General features: G+C 44.2%; 1 protein-coding gene across 1 annotated transcript in view; it reads left to right on the top strand.

The window, feature by feature from the left end:
- The window catches only part of LOC144754384 (ectonucleoside triphosphate diphosphohydrolase 8-like), a 189322-nt gene that overhangs the window by 72660 nt on the left and 98126 nt on the right, over positions 1-18536 (top strand). Inside the window, exon 2 of the mRNA XM_078642097.1 lies at positions 1327-1464. Within this exon, the coding sequence (XP_078498223.1) occupies positions 1336-1464 (129 nt within the window). The 5' untranslated portion in view covers positions 1327-1335. The remainder of the gene's footprint in view (positions 1-1326; positions 1465-18536) is intronic.

Raw genomic sequence — 18536 nt, forward strand, 5'->3', positions numbered from 1 at the left:
AAGGCGGATGGCAGCAATACCGTCCAGCTCACTTGTTTTTACTACAACTAAATGATGAGTATAGTATTCTACTAATGGCTGGTTTTTTAAAAAGCTTATTAAGACGAAGGAATGAATTAACTCATAGTATAAAATGAAAAGTGGTATTATCTGCTGCTAGTTAAAATGAAATCAATGCTAAATGTCTTCACTTTTTAGGGACGTTTGATGAATTGTATAATGAAATTGTGTATGGACCAAACTCTTTTCTAAATAGAATGATGACCTGAAATGGAAATGTAGATTTTTATGTATAAGATATTATTGTCCTTTTAAACTGTGGCTTTTATGATTTTTGTATTTTTAAAAATCGAATAAAGCATATTTTGAATTGAATTGAATTTGAACATTAACATGTTACAGTGGTGGGACATGTGTTACTTATGCTTTTAACAAATATTTACAAATTAAATAAGTACAGCTAAACCCTGTCCACTCCACACCCCTCCCTCCAACCCACCCCACACAGAAGCCACTTCACTCATTTACCATTTGGTCAAAGCAGGTGGTAAATTGGCAAAGGGGTTTCTGTGCAGGTGGTAAATATGGAGCTTAAGTAGTTCACTTACGTTTGCTATGTATGAAACTATGTAACAGATGTAACATGAAGAATACATCTATATTAGTGTAATATTTCTATAGGTTACAGTTGACAGTGGTTGGCTTGTCCGCCCCTTATCTTATCTCATTTCCGCTGTAAGAAAAGCAATTTCCTTCTTTGACCCTTCAATGTATGCTTCTAGTTCAATATATTTCTGAGGAATGTTCCAGTTGTACTCATTTCAACTTTGAGAGTATGGGCTGATGTATTGTCAGTCTCAAAACTATACTGTCTCATATACCTACGATTTCGCCAAATCGAGTATCTGGCTAACATAAATCAGAATGAAAAATGCAAAGCAAATTATAATTATTTTATTTTAATAGACTTTAATGTAGAATAGGTCACAAATGGCAAAACAAAAACAAAAGAATAAATCAAAAGAATACAATTATGAAACCAGTAGGAAACTGAACTCTTTGAAAAAGTAGTCACTAGTTTTGCTGTAGGAGGTGCCTCTTTTGCACAGCAGATATAAAGGAGCTCTGTACTATTTCATCAGCAACTTTAAATCAGCAGGTCATGAAAGCAAAACAACTATGTTCAGTCGCCACACTGGAATGCATTAAAGATCAAATATGTATTTATTGATGAAAAGCAGGAGAATAAATAAAAAGAGAGACGATGTCTCACCTATGCCCTGTTACAGCTCCAGCTTCATATTATCTGTTCTGATCCTTCTGCAGGTGGTCATAATGATGAAGAAATGTCTAATGTGGATCAATATCAAGTACTTCCTCTGCTTGACCTTCCTTTTCGGAATCTGTTCATTCCTTCTGATCCTGTTAAATGTGAAGACTACGTATCTACCTCTACAGACAAAGGTAACCGCCAAGTCGAAGCCAGAGTAATCAATTGGACACTGAGACTTTAAAAAACAAAATTAAGTTATTTTAGCTGTCAAAGACTAAGGAGTAAGTTGCAAATTTTTAGGGTTTCAGAAAAAAAAACCTTTGGTTCAAATAATTTGTAACCAAAATTATAAATTCCATTGGCGTAGCTGGGGGAGGTCTTCTTTGGGGGGCACTCTTTTTAGGGGCGAGCAAGAGTTGTGTTTGTTGACTACTACTATCCTCACACCACCTAAGAACAAGTCACCTCCCCTACCCCTACTACTTTTCTCTCTCCTTTCTCTCCTCGCCTAATGTATTGCTGATTGTTTGATGTAATGTGTAATTGTTGATCTTTTTCTGTTATATTGTTGAACCACATTGTTCCAATTCCTTTTCTCTCCTGTCCTCTCCTCCCGCATTCCTCCCTCTACTTTTGTCTCTCCTTCTCTCCTCTCTCAATGTATTGAGACTGAACTATTTTGTCTGATGCCCGATGTAGCTACCTGGTTTAGCTATAGGGGAGATGGGCCGTGGATTCCCTCCTTGGTCGTCACCTACCCAGTCGGTCTTTAGACAGACTTCTTTTCGTCTCTCCTTATTGTCCCTTTCTCACCTCCCCTGCCCCCTCCACTACTTCTCTCTCTCCTTTCTCTCCCCTCCTGATTGTATTGCCTATTTTTTGATGTATTGTGTAATTTGTTGAACTTGTTCTGTTACATTGTTGATTCTCATGTAAAGCGCTCTGATACCTTCGGGTCTAGCCAGCGCTATATAAAACTCTTTAAATAAATAAATAAATAAGTCAGCCGAACCGCTCCCATACACCCCCCACCCCTCCCCGGAAGCAAGTCGTCCTTCGGCCGCCAACCACCCCTCTCTGCATACCTGCAACGGGCGGCAGACTTAAGGGCGCCCCGGGTGGCAGTATGTTTAGCTATGCCATTGATAGTTTCTTAAGCTCACCAATGGAAAATAATGATGTTTCAGGCTTGCTTAAATCAACAAATTGGGTCTGATGAACCACACGCTTACATGATCGATCAGCCGTTCTCACGCTACTACTACTACTACTGAAACGGGAAAAAGTTTCCGGTCTTTTGGGATACTTGAAATTTGCACGAGTACTATAATTTAGCATCAGTACTGTGGTTATAGCTCAGGAGACACGTGTTCAAAGTGTTGTACGGAGCAGTACAGGTGCACCTGCTCAGATGCATCATCAGTTTCAGTTCAGCAGTGTGACATGGAGTTGCTGCATTTAAAGGCCTGAGAATGGGTGACCTTGGGAAAACTCATGATGGAAGATGCTAACCTTCCATTAGGAATGCTAGTTGACATACAATTACTAACCTAAAGATGCATCATTGTAGGAAGACTGTCAGCGCTCAAGCCCACTCCTTTCCTTTAGCCTTGTGCGCATGGATTTTCTCCGACCGGGAGCGATGTAGTCCCTGCAAGGGGTTTAGTGTTCCCCAATGGACCGGTCTCTCCTGTAATGGCAATTCAGTAGTGCCTTGTCTCTTAATCACATTGGAGTCTTTAACCCCTTCGGGGCTGATGACGAGCTCAGCTCGTCATGGGCGTAACCTGCCCTACGCTGATGACGAGCTGAGCTCGTCATGTAACGCGGGTTATTGCGAATCGCAGCACGCAGCGGGAAAACCGCTAGCGCGCATGCGATTAACATCGACAGACACAAAGGTCTTAAGTTTAAAGATTTACTACTAAAATATTCAAAGTACAAAGACACGAATTGCAGTTAGTCAGAATACTTAAAATCATGAGATTTGCCTTCAAAGAGTGGGGAAAGGACTCATTCCTTTCTACATCGTAAAATCACACACTTTTATATGATTTTAGACAAAAGGTTCATACACTCACTACATTAGTACATGATTCTCAGGCGCATTACTAGTAGAAATTAAGCAAAGAGAAACATTTACAACTGAATACTTTTGAGGATTTTCTCTCCATTATACTACATGGAATTCTGTATTCGCAGCAATGGGTTCATGGGAACACAACTGTTACATAGTATGTTATTCAGTCTGAGACCTCTAATCTCAGCCTTGAGAAAAGTACATTTCATTCAGAACATTCACAAAATCTTCAGCTCTCTCCATGGAGCTTAGTAATTCTTTTTGTAGAAGACAATGATATAGCAAAATTAATTATGTTGTGTAGTACAACATCACATTAAAATTAGCCTGGTTCACTTAAAACACAATTTCCTAGGTTACAAACTTTAAACTTCTACAAATTAGCATCCTCAAGACCACACCATCTTCTTCAATCACCGGAACAAGTACTCTTGACCTTAGCTAACATTAGCTAACTGGCTGATTCCGCAAGCACAGTGTGGGGGAGGCACACACACACAGCATAGGAGGCTGCACCTGTTCGTGTTACCCAGAGGTCTGTTGGTTGCTGTTATTCTTTGCGACTAAAGCTGTGTGTTCACCAACCTTGAATAACAACCTCTAACTGTGTTCTGCAGCAGACTTGCAGTATCTGATTCTCATGTATGCCCAGCCATACCCCACACTGCCCCTGCTTCTTTTGCTGAAGAGTCTGAGTATTTTTGAATATCCGTACCATAACAACTGCCAGGATTGGTCCGTTTGGGATTGAATTGCTTGCCGAACATCTTCTGACACTAGACCTCAACCATAACCATACATGTAATCACTTCTGTCACACCTGGATGGAATGCAGTGCAATGACAGGGAGAGAGGGACATAAAACATCTGCTCTGGTGGCATTGGCCAAACAGAATAGTGGATAGGTTTTTAAAGACTCTAAAGATGGAGAAAAAATATAGGAAGGATTACTTTCCATTGTTCACTGGACAAATTGGCTGGCCTGTTTCTGCATTGTGTGGCCACTCCCCAGATCCCTGTCCTGTTGTGCCATGCAAAGGAAGGTTCCTAATCTCACTAGTAAATCAGAAAAGCTTGTCTTCTTCTGTGTACTGTGAATAATCATTGACTGTACTGCCATTTGCAAAGGCATCTCATTGCTAAACATAAATACTAAAGAAAAGAGTGTGGTCCTGGTTATGACTAGGCCAGACAATTTTGACTCCTGCCCAAACTCCTTTTTGCTCAGAAGTTGGAATGATGAATTGTGAAGGGACTTTGTTGTGCCTGGTATTTACCAGGTGTAATATTGTCTGGAACTCCCGTTATATCTTTGGCAGAGAAAAAACTTGACAGAATTTAATGTTGGTAAGAGGGCTTGTAAGTACCAGAATAAGCAGATTGTGGCGTTGCTAGCACAAAAATCTCCATTGGTCCTCTATTACTGTGGAAGAACGCGAAATAAGTGCTATTTATTACACCTGATAACGCCAAACTCTAGAGTTTTGAATTTTATCGGGTTCAATGAATATGATACACCAGTCCTGTGCAATCTTAATGTGGGCCTTTTGGTGTAGCACTGGACACTTTATAGATAGCATGTTTTGTCTGCCATGATAATTGAGAATATGTAGGTATCATTCTTAATAATTGCCTGTTATGGAAATGTTGATTCCCTGTTTGAGTATACATAAACAGCTTATGCTGGCACTGCAAATGTATTACTACAGTTCGTCTTGGCGTCCATGCCTGCAGTGGTTCTCGGAACCTGGACATCTGGGTTCTACTTCCAGCTTCATCATTTGTCAATAAATTATGCAATTCTGAGAAATCATGTGTCTACTTGAGCCTGGAATTGCAAATCTCAACAACCAATGCAAGTATGTAAAAATGTGCAAGCATATAAATGTAAAAATCCAAACTATAGCTTGCTCACTAGGACTGTGCTATTTGAATGTACCCCCGTCCGCCCATATCCATCAATTTGTGTTCTCTTTATTCATGCCTAAATCAGGCCTCCCAAACCATAATGTTGTGGGTACAACAGTGATTCTTGTTTAGCATAATTATGTTAAAAAAATTTACAATTTTGAAATCAAACAGGTCAGGACTCAGCAAGCGGGTCCCAGAGTTATATTTGTTTTTTTTTCCTTTCAAGTGTATGACACAAAAATGGAAATAATAAACAAAATATGCCACCTCTGCCTAGACATGGCAGCCACTGCCTTGCATAAAAAATAATTAAAAACATAATACCATCTCTTATAATTTTATTAGAATAGTATATGCGCTTCCTATCTGGTGGGAGTACTTAGAATATTTACAGAAACACTCTTTATAGTTTTCATTCACATCACAGGAAAATATAATTATATTCAAAATAGAAGAAAGATACTTTTGACTTTGAATTACTGAAAACTTTAGACCTCGGTTAAATACACAATGGGCCAATAAAACAAAGTAAAAACCCATAAGGAATGGAAAGAAAAAAGGGAATTTGTGAAGTGAAGAATTGGCCGTAGAATCTCAGCATCATCTCAGAGGTTGGGATTCGTCATGAATATCAGCTATGCACACAGTGAGAGAAATGTAATGTTTGCTTGTCAGTGTCCATGGAATTGATTAATTTGTCCCACCCGCTTTGAGGGATGCACTAATCCGGGGGCCCATTATAGATGGGGCACACTTTCTCTGTTTGCGCCACAGCGCACCTTAATACAGGTGCGCCTGCTGCAAACAGAAAGTGCGCCCTATTTCAATGACTGCACTGCTCCAAGGCAGGCGTGAACGTGGGCAGCACATTCAAGTGAAAAATGGAGTGGTTTTAAAGTTGCCGCTCCACGTTTCACTGTGCAGGTGCCAATCACCTACACTTTTTAGGGGGATTAAAGATTAGATTAGAAATCCTATTGCAGGCAGGTGCAATGAGTGAGTGCACCTGCCTGCAAGAGGATGTCTGGGGGGTCCAATGAACCCCTTTATGTCCCTCCAGATGGCTGCTATCAGGGGGAGTACTGACAGTGCACCTCCTGACAGCTTCTTTGCCTCTGCACCTGAGTCTATAATAGGCACGGATGCAGAGGCAGCGGGCATTCCCTCATTTGCATGGGGGCCATGCCCCCATGCAAATGAGGGACGCCCTCTAGTGATAGCGCTGGTGCTATCTGTATTACAGAAAGCACAGCGCCCCCATGCAAATGAGGGAACACCCTCTGCTATCTGTATACAGAAAGGACCACACCCCCATGCAAATGAGGGAACACCCTCTGGTGATAGCGCTGGCACTATCTGTATTACAGAAAGGACTGCACCCATATGCAAATGAGGGAACACCCTCTGGTGATAGCGCTGGCGCTATCTGTATTACAGAAAGGACCACACCCCCATGCAAATGAGGGAACACCTCTGGTGATAGTGCTGGCGCTATCTGTATTACAGAAAGGACTGCACCCCCATGCAAATGAGGGAACATCCTCTGGTGATAGCGCTGGCGCTATCTGTATTACAGAAAGGACCACACCCCCATGCAAATGAGGGAACACCTTCTGGTGATAGTGCTGGCGCTATCTGTATTACAGAAAGGACTGCACCCCCATGCAAATGAGGGAACACCCTCTGGTGATAGCGCTGGCGCTATCTGTATTACAGAAAGGACCACACCCCCATGCAAATGAGGGAACACCCTCTGGTGATAGCGCTGGCGCTATCTGTATTACAGAAAGGACCACACCCCCATGCAAATGAGGGAACACCCTCTGGTGATAGCGCAGGCGCTATCTGTATTACAGAAAGCACCGCACAAGCATCTGTGTCCCCTTCTGTATTTCCAAAGTGCCCCGGGGGTGCGCAAAGTGGGTGCACATGCCCGTTGCACCCCAGGGCACTTTCTATAATATGGTCCTTTGTGTCCATGTTAACGCTGGAATCTGTATCAGTCTACTACTGTTGTTCTTAAAAGCTTTACAATAACAGCATCAACATATAAAAGGAGGAACGAGATAACAGTAGAGAGAACGTACATGGTCTATTGTAAAGATTAAAATTAAAACCGTGCCCTTTATGCACATCATAAACACTTGGACACTTTCAATAATTAAATATGTGTTTACACAGAGACAACTCTTTTTGATGCTTCTCACCTAACTGGTCAATATATTGTTGGAGTGTCAGACCTTTAGCACAGTAACAAAGCACTGCAATAAATTTGAGTGCTGTAGGCCATGAAAAAAGACCCTTTACCTCTACGTACTTCATCCCAGCCATTAGTTCTGTTGTGGCTCCATCTCCAGGACAAAGAGACTAGCATACCCAGAATCCCCTTGTTTGTTTTTCTGTCCTTCAGGTATGAAGACACCAGAAGTATATCAGGGAGAGATTGGGTTATTAGTGAATAGAATATGTTAAAGCTTTTCTATCACAAAACCTGACTTACTCTCATCTTCTCGTTCATGAGATAGTGCAGTTTTGTAATCTTTGCAGGCACCTCCTTTGATCCTTTGGAGGGAGTAGATCCGAAATCCCTTTTCTTCAAAGTTTCTTATTTGGCGGCTATTACCTCTGCATGTAGAGTTGGAGAATTAACAGCTGTACTTTGTTCCCCACCTTTCTTGAGAATCTTTGATGATGGAGTAATCTTGAGACCAGTTCCTTCCTTTATTCCTAAAGTTATGTCTGATATGGCACAAAAGGTGATTCTCCCTTCCTTTTTTCCTTCGCCTTCCTCAGTGCTTCTTACACCCACAAGACATTACAAGAGCTCTCTCCATTTATCTTGACAGTCCACAAAGTTTCATAAAATACAATCATGTGTTTGTGACTTTTGGGCAAGTGGGAAGAGGAAGGACGGTTACAATCTACAATCATACAAGTTGATCAATTAATCTCTGAACATGAGCCCTTTCAGGGCAGATATTCAAGAGGCATGGCTGCTTCATGGGCTGAGTTGCAAGGGGTTTCCTTACAAGTGATCTGGAGAGCAGCAACTTGGTCCTCGAATACCATGTTTGTGAAATATTATAGACCTAATGTCATTGATATCTGCACGAACTTTGGTGTTTGGGTGCTTAAAGCAGTATTGGGAGGAAATAGATTATTGGGTTGATGTTGTCCTAATTTCATTTGTGCTTTGACTTGGACTATCACGGTGTGAGTGTGCATTAAATCTCAATGGGTGCGCATGCTTGTGTCTGAAGTGAATTTTATTACGTTTTCAAGGGTATATTCTTTGGTATACTTCACAAGTAACGACTGGAAGAAAGGACGTAGGGGTAATTCTCCACTGACTTACTGGTAATATTCTTTTCTTTTCTCTAAGTCCTTCTCATCACAGTCAAACTCCTACTCGCCATCCCTCCTAGCTTTTGACATTGCTTAGATATAACAGGTGGATTCTGGGTAAGCTAGTTCCTTTGTGGCACCCGGGAGGGTGGTAGGCGCTTACCGTCAGAATTGTCCTGTGTTTTGTTGTCTGTCTGAGAAGTGGAGTCACCTCAAAAGTTATGTATGTGAAGAGGAAGATTGAGAACCAAAAGTAATGGACCTAAGTGACTTGCAGAGCACCTGTGAGTTACCAAATGGCACAGCAACTGCTGCGTAGCACAGAAAGCTGAGGTCCCCGCATAGCACCTGGCTCCATTTGTCCTCAACCACCGATGTTGACCCTGGAAACGCATGCATGGAGCGGTACTGGTAGGAACTCTCCCAGTGCCCAATGGTAAGCGGTTCATAGTGGGAGAGGCGAGAGATTTGGAGCCTGTTAGTTCATTTATTCAAAACAAACAGAGCCATGCAGCATGTTTGCTAGGAGAACACAACCGTTATCAGAATGTTTGTGCTCATAAAATAAAATGCATCTCAAGTCTACTGTGGCTTTTAAGAACATCCCCCACTAAAATGAAGCACCACTGCCCTTACCTCAATTCCTGCTTAAAGGAAAGATCAGGAACATGCATGGAGTTTAGGGTAGGCCATCCTTTGTGACACATGTTCAGCACGCTCTGGCTTTTTGGTCAACTGCAAATCCCAGAATGCAATTGTCACACAGGACGGGATTTCTTTTGGCATTTACACAGGACAGCATTTCTCCTGTTTTGTCATAACTTAATGTTGCTGCCCTGGCAGCGGCCAGCAACATTGAGAAATTAAAAAACGCAAAAGGAATAAACCTATAAAAGCAGGCACGCAAATTACTGAGCTTGCAGGAGTACTTTGGGGGCACAGTCATTTCTAGAACATGTAACAACACATGATAAGATCATTTCTGCAATGTATCCGACAATGCAAACATTACTGCTTTGTTCACCTACAATGAAGTTTTACAGAAGGTGTCATACAAAAGGCATTGAAATGCAGCCTCGACCCGTGCAGGTTGGTGGGGCAGTGTGCCCGAATTGGGCAGGATTTCGACAGACGACGATGAGGGGAAATGAATTATTTAATTTTCCCTCTTGGTCTTTGTAGGAGAGTAGGATCTGCTTCCTATAGTTACCCCCACTTTTTGCTGCGGTTTCACTGTTTTTCGACTTTAGTCTGGATGGGGCCCTGCTATCCAGGACCCCAGCCTAATTGCTCACTCTCTAAATTGATTCCATGTACTATAGCTACACTCCAGTTTGGTTACTGGGGTACCCTTGTGAGTCCCTAGTATATGGTACACTAGGTACTAAGGGCATAGGTACCCCAGAGGCCCACCAGGGGCTGCAGCATGTATTATGCCACCCCTCGGAAGCCTTCCAAAATGACACCACAGGACTGCTACTGCAGCCTGGGTAAGGTGGTGCATGTACCCCTTACTAAGATATAGGCTACCTATATCTACCTTAAATCACTGCACATAGAAACCTATCAGTCACTCCTATGGCAGGCCTTATCAATCCTGAAGACAGGGTGCTTGGTTTCGTGTGAGAGGGTGCCCATGCATGAGCAGGGTCCCTCTTCAGCCTTCGGAACCTATTCTCTGGGGCTGTTCTGTGATGCAGCCTGACCATATACTCTTAAGTGCATTATAACCTGGCGGTAAATGCTAACTTTGGGATGGCTGCACGGAAATATGTTGTGGTTGATGTCATACACTTTGGAATCCTCCTCCCCCCTCGCCAGTACTAGTGGCAGGGGTAGAACTCCACCCTTCTAGAGGGAGAGACATGTACACACCAGTATACCCGGTAACAATTTTAAAGAGCCCTGGCATCACAAAATGGATGCTGCAGCCACAGGCACGAGTCTGGACTCCTGCTGCTGACCGGAACTCCGGCAGGGGAGGCCTGGCGAATAGGTTTCCTGTCACAGGGAGGTGTTACCACCTCCCAGACAGGCCTTAGTAGATTGGGGCTGGGTGGGTGCACTCCGAGAGTGCTTTGAAGTCTACACTTGAGGCACATTTGGTTTCCCTGTGCATAGTCCGGTTCAAACTGGTTGCGGGGGCTACCAGCCCCTGCTCTGGGGTGAAACTGGACAAAGGAAATGGGTGTAGCCACACTTCTTTCCAAACCCTCCCATAGGTGGGTCCCCAGAGTATGTCCAACCCCTTCCTTGAATATAAGTAGGGAACCCCTGGCAACAGGATTTTCGATATTACTGGACGAAACTCTGCAACTGAATCCTGGAACTTCGACGATTTGTTAAACGCCAGATGACTGAAGAATCTCCCTTGGAGTAAAGGAGTTACTCCCCTGCTTGGCTGGCACCAACAAAGCATTTGCTGGTCTGCATCTCCGAAGCTCCAGATGGACTCTGAAGTATTTGCAGCCCAGGAGGAGGATTTCCAGACTTCCCAGAGGCTGACCCGAGTCCCCAGCAAAGCTGAGACCCGCAGCCTTCATGATTGACGTGGAACCGGAACTCCTGGACACCGTAGACATTTGCAAAAGCATCAGCTTGTCATTGTTCTTTGAGGCTGTGCTTTGGGTTACTTGGAGCCCAAGCCCCGAGTACAGTTTTCCCTGAAGATTGCTGGCCTACACTCCACGAGTGTTCAGTGAGCCAGTTCTGAGTGCGACTGCTCGAGGCCCCTTCGCGATCCCTGGTCTGTCGACTGGTGGGTCCCTGTGAAGGCAACTCTGATTTTCCTTGGGCTTTCCTGGTTGCTCCAGATGTGCCCTGACTCCCCACCGCGTGGTGAGTCCCTCGGACCTTGCTGGTCCACAACGAAGCATTTCTTTCTTTCTGCGTGGGTTGCTGTTGCCAAGGCTTGTTTGGTCCAATCCGGGCACCGACACCGCAGCACTCGACATCTTTCGTGGGACAGCTCGAACCCAGCTCCTGGTCGTCGTCAAGGCCCCCTCGTCCTCGTGGCTGAAAAGTTAAGCAGCACTTTGCATCAGATCGCCATTGACATCAACGACGATTCCCGACACCAAAAGACACCTGTGCACCCGGCTTCCCTGGGTGAGGTAACTCAAGTACTCCGGTGCTCCTGTGGGTGTTGGCTCTAGAACCCCTTAAGACTAAAGGGGTTTGCTCAAAGTGCCCCTTTTCTTTAAATTTCCAACCGCGACTTTCCCCACTGAAGTTAACGGCGATACGCGGCTGTGTTCTCACACTACACGTGTCCCCCGTGGGTCCCCTGTGCCACTACCTTGGGTAGTTCCTTGTGGCCCCAGCACTTCTCCAGGCTCTATGCCTTGTGTCTAGTCAAGTTGTGGTTCTTATAACACCTTATTGATATATGGTTTGGTACGCCCCTAGGGCTCAACGTTTATTGTGCTAATTTACTGTGTGCTATTAAGTGTAATTTATGTGTTTTGACCTCTAGCCTCATAAAGAGACTAGTAGGGTGTGTTTAGAATAAATGCGTATATATTTTATATATATGCCTGGTGTGGTTCTCCTTTCATTTGAACGTGCTCCCAATGGGTCATTAGTTGCATCCTTGCAGGCACACAATCACCCCTCAATCACAAATGAGGGTTCTGAACACAGTATTCCTTCAATGTTTCTTCATGTTTTATTTCACGAAATATCAATGCTTTTACGTTTTGCTTTCATTTGTTCCATTCATTAGCTGATTTCACTGTTATACATGCGGCATATATTGCGTCAACATCCAATGCATTTCGGGCATATATGACTGCCCTTCATCAGGGTGCAATAATGCCGGTCCACCGCGTATAGCGAGAACTCTTCTGTTCTTAACTCACACCAAAGCTTCTTGTTTTGGTGTGAGTTAAGAACAGAAGAGTTCTTGCTATACCCATTAGGAGCACGTTAATTTGAATCATTTTAGGCGTCATAGTGCGTTCGGACGCCACTTGTGGAGCACCTTTAAATCAAATTTAAGTCTGTGATAAAGGAACAACGAAGGGAAGCTGTGCACCTGCCTCAATTCTAAGTTCTCCTTTCATTTGGTCATTCACAAGATAATAGACTGGTAAAACAAGCTGCTTTACATTCCTTCAAGACTTAACCTGAAGGCTGCTCTCCATAGCTACCACTAGGATAGCTTTTAATAAAGGTTGTCTTTAACATATCACCTCTAAGGGATTGTTTGGACTGGTGCAAGGTGCCCACTATCACTAGTGGACAGCATATACCAGGCCAACTTCTCACAGTCGTCTGTTGAATCCCCCCTCCTCCACACCTGGCCCCATAGCTCTTACCTGCGCAGGCTGCAGCTGTTGATATGTCACACAAAAATACTCTGAAAAGTTTGGAAATTTCACACAAAGCTACCCCAAAAGCTTGGCAGCTCCGTGAGCCTAAGAACTGAGGTTATATTCCACTAAATGAATGACAGTCAGGCCCTGGGGTCAACAGAGGCACACAATGAAGCCAGCAGTAAAAAAGAAAGTACAGGTCTCAGCAGTTCACATCTTCTTGTTCCTGTTCTTTGGTTGAAACTGCACTGTGTATTGCAGAACTGGTTTAGCACTGGTGTTCCTATTTCACAATAAAAGCCCAGCTGATTCACAGTCAGAAGACTTTAATACTGGCTAAAAGCGCATAAAGGTCACGTGGTTGGGGCCTCTTAATTTTGTGATTTTATTTGTACTTATAGTCAATGAATAAAAGCAGAACCTTTGCGAAGACATTTATATTACATAAGAACCTCTGCTGATATCAGCATGACCAACCTAACACTTGCAACAGAAGATCGTTAGCAGTACTTACATACTTTCAGGCTTTTTCAACTTACTCTTAAGGAGCAACACTTTTTCATAAGTGTGTGTGTGTGTGTGTGTGTGTATATATATATATATATATATATATATATATATATCTATTACCTACTGGCTGTCGCCAGTAGGTAGTTATGGTCAGGACGTATTTTCCATAGGAAATCCGCAACATTCTATTCCCAATAACTTTGGCATCGGTCGACAAATCTTCAAAACTTATGGCCAGCTCCGGTCCGCTCCTATCCTGAAAGTTCGGGGGGGTGAGTCGTCAAGCAGGGGCCGAGAAAATTTGTCAAAGAGGTAGCCCTTGGTTCAGACTTGTGCCTTTTGGTTAAATGGTGTAAATCCGTTCAGTAGTTGCTGAGAAAATCAAAAGTAAAATCACTTGTATATCTATCGCCGCCGTGGATCCGCGCACCCTCCCTGGTGACAAGCTGTCTGCTAAGTGGCTGTCAACACTCCAAACGAGGAAGTGTTGGAAGCCATCTTGTGCCTCGGTAGAACTGAGGCACAAGAAAGGTGAGAAAAAAACTTCCAAACGCAAAAAGGGGGCAGGGTAGAAACACCCTGACCCCTAGGCCTGCTTAGGTGGTGCAACAAGGACCCCCAGGGCCCCCCAAAAAGTATTTTTTTAAAAATTGGCAGAATCCGCACAGGGTGCGTGGATCCTGCTGATTTAAAAAAAGAAGTGCGGGCTTCTGCACTTCGTTGGTAATTAGCCTCGAGGGGGCCAAGTCCCAGGGGCAATGTGCTTATGTGCTTTATAAAATTATGTGGGGGGGCTCACAGCTCCCCAGTCCAGGGGACCGCCACCCCCCGGGGCTTCAAAATGCATGGATGGGGGGCTCAAAGGCCCGCCAAGCCCCACGCACCGCCACCCCGGGGCTTCATTAGAATATATGAGGGGGGCTCATGGCCCCCCTGCAGCCCAGGGGACCGCCACCCCTGGGGCTTTTTTTTTTAAAACAATACCCTGTGTGGTGGGGGGGCTCAAGCCCCCCACACGCCCCAGGGACTGCCACCTCCCCGGGGCTCCTAATATTTAAAATGGGGGGTCCATGATGGACCCCCCCAGCCCCGGGGACCACCACCCCTCGCGGCTCCCGCCCTACCATAGCACACTGGGTTTGAATTTTGAAAGAGAGAGCAGGGAAACCTGCTCCCCCTTTAAAATTCAAACCAAATAGCTTTTTCACACGGGGAGCTGCATGTTAGCAGCTCCCCATGTGGAAAAGCAATGCCGGCTCCCGAGGGACGTGGGGAGACGGCGGGACCCCAACGGAGAAGGCCAGCCTCGGGGGATGGGGACCACGGGGCTACAAGTGGCCCGGGAGGAGGGCCACACGTCCCCCACCCCAAAATTAAAAAACTAAAAATTATATTAAAAAAAAACAAAGGCCGGCCCCGGGGGATGGGGTCCCCGGGGCCATAAGTGGCCAGAGGAGTGGGGCAATGCAGCCCCCCCTCCAAAACAATTTAAATAAAATAAAAAAAGGCCATGCCCCGGGGGATGGGGTCCCCGGGGCAGATTAAGGCCTCTGGAGGGGGGGCCACGCGGCCCCCTTCCAATTTTTATTTTTTAAAAAGAAATTAGGGGCCAGGCCCTGGGGGTATGGGGTCCCCAGGGCCAAAAAATTAGAAAGAGAAGGGGGGCTACACAGCCCCTCTTCTTAAAAAAAAAGACGGGCATTGTGCCGGAAACCACGACCCTCCTTGCAGCACTCTGCAAACGCGCCCCCCCCCGGCGCGTTTGCAGATGGGGAACGAATTTCCCTTGAATACTGGGGGTCCCTGGGGGCCAACTAGCCCACCAGGAACCTCCAGTATGCGCCAAGGGGCTGCGTTGCAGAGAGGTGTTCTGAGGCTATGCCCTTTTTTACACCTCTCTGCAATGCAGCTCTGTGGCGCTTAATGGAGGTAGCTGGTGGGCTAGTTGCACCCCAGGTACTCTCAGTATTCAAGGGGAGTTAATCCCCCAACTTAAAACGTGCCACGGGAGCGTTTGCACAGTGGTGAAGGGAGGGGGCGGGGCTTGAGTTGCAGAGTTGCGGAGCCCTGAGGATTGAAGAGGAATTATTTCCCCATAGCAAAAAAGAAGCTCCCTCATGACCTATATGTACTTTGCCACAGGAAGTACCTCTAACAGCACTGGCATACACAAAACATATCTTCACCTTTTTTTGGAATTACTCATTTATTATATTCTTAAAGTCTTTTTTTCCTCATTTCTTTATATCATTTTTCTAAATACAAAAAATTATTTCATATGCATTACACAAAGTTTTTTAAGATACATATCATCAAGTTCAGACCACAAATACATATATAATACATTGGTTGCAAAAAATCATATATTCTAAAAACAGAAACAATTCTGATATACCAGGTAGAGAATCACATACACACACACACACACACATTCATCCTAAACATGCATAACTTCAAAGCAGACAATAAACATCCTGTCGTATTGTATCCGTTGTCCAATGTACAACCATAGTCGTTTGATCTAAATATAGAGAAAATGGCCAACGCGTTTCGGTGGAAGAACAGCAATGGAGACCACCTTCATCAGGACCCGCCAGAAACAATTCAACATGGGATCTCTAAACCTGGATTTTGAATCTCTTTTCCAAACTATGTCTGTCTCAATATAATGACTCTCTCACTCTTCATCGGATCACAGAAAAGTTTGTCGTGGTAGGTTGCAGCCTTCTAAGTCCTCAATAAGCAGACGGGGAAATTATTATCTGCCCCTCTAAATAGTCTCCGTCCACAAAGCATATTTTAAAACGAGAGAAGGTTTTATTTGTGTTCCTCTTGTCAGCAGCAGGGGGGAATTTCAAAGATTGAACTTGTTGAAATATACAAAAAACAAGAGTAAAGCGATGTAATCCATTCCGCATTCGAAAAAAAAGGCCCACTCTTCTTATTTCGGTTGGAAAGAACACCAAACTTCCTATTTCAGTATGTTAGACATACATATCGTATATTGAGGCACCTCCGAATTTCTTTATGGAGTCAAAATGTATGGTACTTTCTCAATCTTTTTTAAGTTGCTCTCAGGTAATCGCCACACCCTCTGACCGCAATCTCCCTCGCAATGCCAATTATTTCCCCAACTTAAAACGCACCACAATGCGTGTTTGCACACACCACCTCAGGCCCTGTCCCCTCCCTTCACCACTGTGTAAACACATCCTGTGGCCGTTTTAAGTTGGGAGATTAAGTTCATTTGAATCCTGAGGGTCCCTAGGGTCCAACTAGCCCACTAGATACCTCCAGTAAGCGCCACAGAGCTGTGTTGCAGAGAGGGTGTAAAAGGGGCATGGCCTCTGAGCACCTGTCTGCAATGCAGTTCCCTGGCGCATACTGGAGATACCTGTTGGGCTAGTTGGCCTTCAGAGACCCTCAGTATTAAAAGAGTATTAATTCCCCAACTTACAACTCGCCACGGGGCGCGTTTGCACAATGGTGAAGGAAGGGGGCATGGCCTGAGGTGACGTCTGCAAACACGCCCTGTGGCACGTTTCAAGTTAGAGAATTATTTCCTCCTCACTCCTGAGGGTCTCTGGGGGCCAACTAACCCACCAGGTGCTTCCAGTAAGCACCACTGCGCTGCGTTGCTGAGAGGTGGTCTAGGATGTGCCCCTTTTCTCACCTCTCTGCAATGCAGCTATGTGGCGCTTACTGGAGGTCCCTAGAGGGCTAGTTGTACCCTAGGGACTCTCCCAACTTTAAATGCCCAGAGAGCGTGTTTGCACAGTGGTGAAGGGAGGGGACTTGGCCTGAGGTGACGTGTGCAAACACGCCCTGTGGCGCGTTTTAAGAGGTCATTTTAATTCCCCTGCCCTATATATACTAGGGGGTTATAAAGGAGGTCATGCTAATCACAAGGAGACCCCAACGCATAGTGTTCCCTAGTGTATTTAGGTGTTTTCACTGTATTCAAAGTGTCTTTTAACATAGCACTATCTCTAGGACTGGTTAGTCAGTCTCAGTTACCACCAGTATCTGTCTGTAAAAGTTGAGGGTACAGGATGATTTTGCAACAAGGCTTCTTTCTACTCTTCGGTTTGCTCTTTCTTCACGTTTTCCTTCTTCCTGCACTTTTCTTCTTCTTTGAGGACTTCTGTTGCTTCTTTCTGCATTTCTTTTTTTTCTTTGTGTGCGTTTATTCTTCTTTCTCCACATGTCCTATCTTTGTAGGCATAGTTCGGAATTAGCATTTAAAAAACCTTAGAAATTCACTGAAAAAAACATAGGTTTCAGGGGCGTATAGTTAGCTGGACATTTCACTCGTACAAAACCATAGAAATTCCCCCGTTATAGTTAGTTCAGCTAACTATAACTCGCGTGCCTGCAATGCACTGCTGATGACGCCACATATTATATCACTCATGACATGGTCAGTGACATCACTCATGACATCACTGATGACATCTCAAATGACATCACTGATGGCATCACTGATGGCATCATCCTTGAGTGGCAGACCTCCTCTCACCCTAATGTAACCTTTGAAACACAAATACAAAAATAGAAACTAATATTTTCAAAACAATGGACATGCCAATACCAGTTACAACAACCTATTCAGTAATTTCAAGATCTACAGACTCATCCCCTCATTCACTAACAGTCCTATATAGTCACTCATAAATGTACTCACTCATCATATGTACTCATACACCTATACACCCTGTTACACCCTGCCACTCATCCATAGAGTTACTCTCACACATAGTCACTCATGCTTATAAAGAATCAAACATCCATTTACTTGCATATACAGTTATACACACACCACCACAATTACTCCTACACAAACGTACACATACTTACTCTTTTGAACAATCACTTATAGAAACTCATACTTATTCATACAGAAACTCTTCCAATCTCTTACTCTCACATATACTCACTTATATACAACAATCCTCACATATACTAGTTTAAAATATATGTAGTTACTTATAAAGACACTATTGAGACAGTCATTCACTCACTAATACACCCATAGGCACACTCATCCACCCATACAGTCCTGCACACATTCTGTCTTCATCACATACAAATAGTGACTCAC

Source organism: Lissotriton helveticus, chromosome 5_1 (assembly GCF_964261635.1).
Source record: "Lissotriton helveticus chromosome 5_1, aLisHel1.1, whole genome shotgun sequence".
NCBI lineage: Eukaryota > Metazoa > Chordata > Amphibia > Caudata > Salamandridae > Lissotriton > Lissotriton helveticus.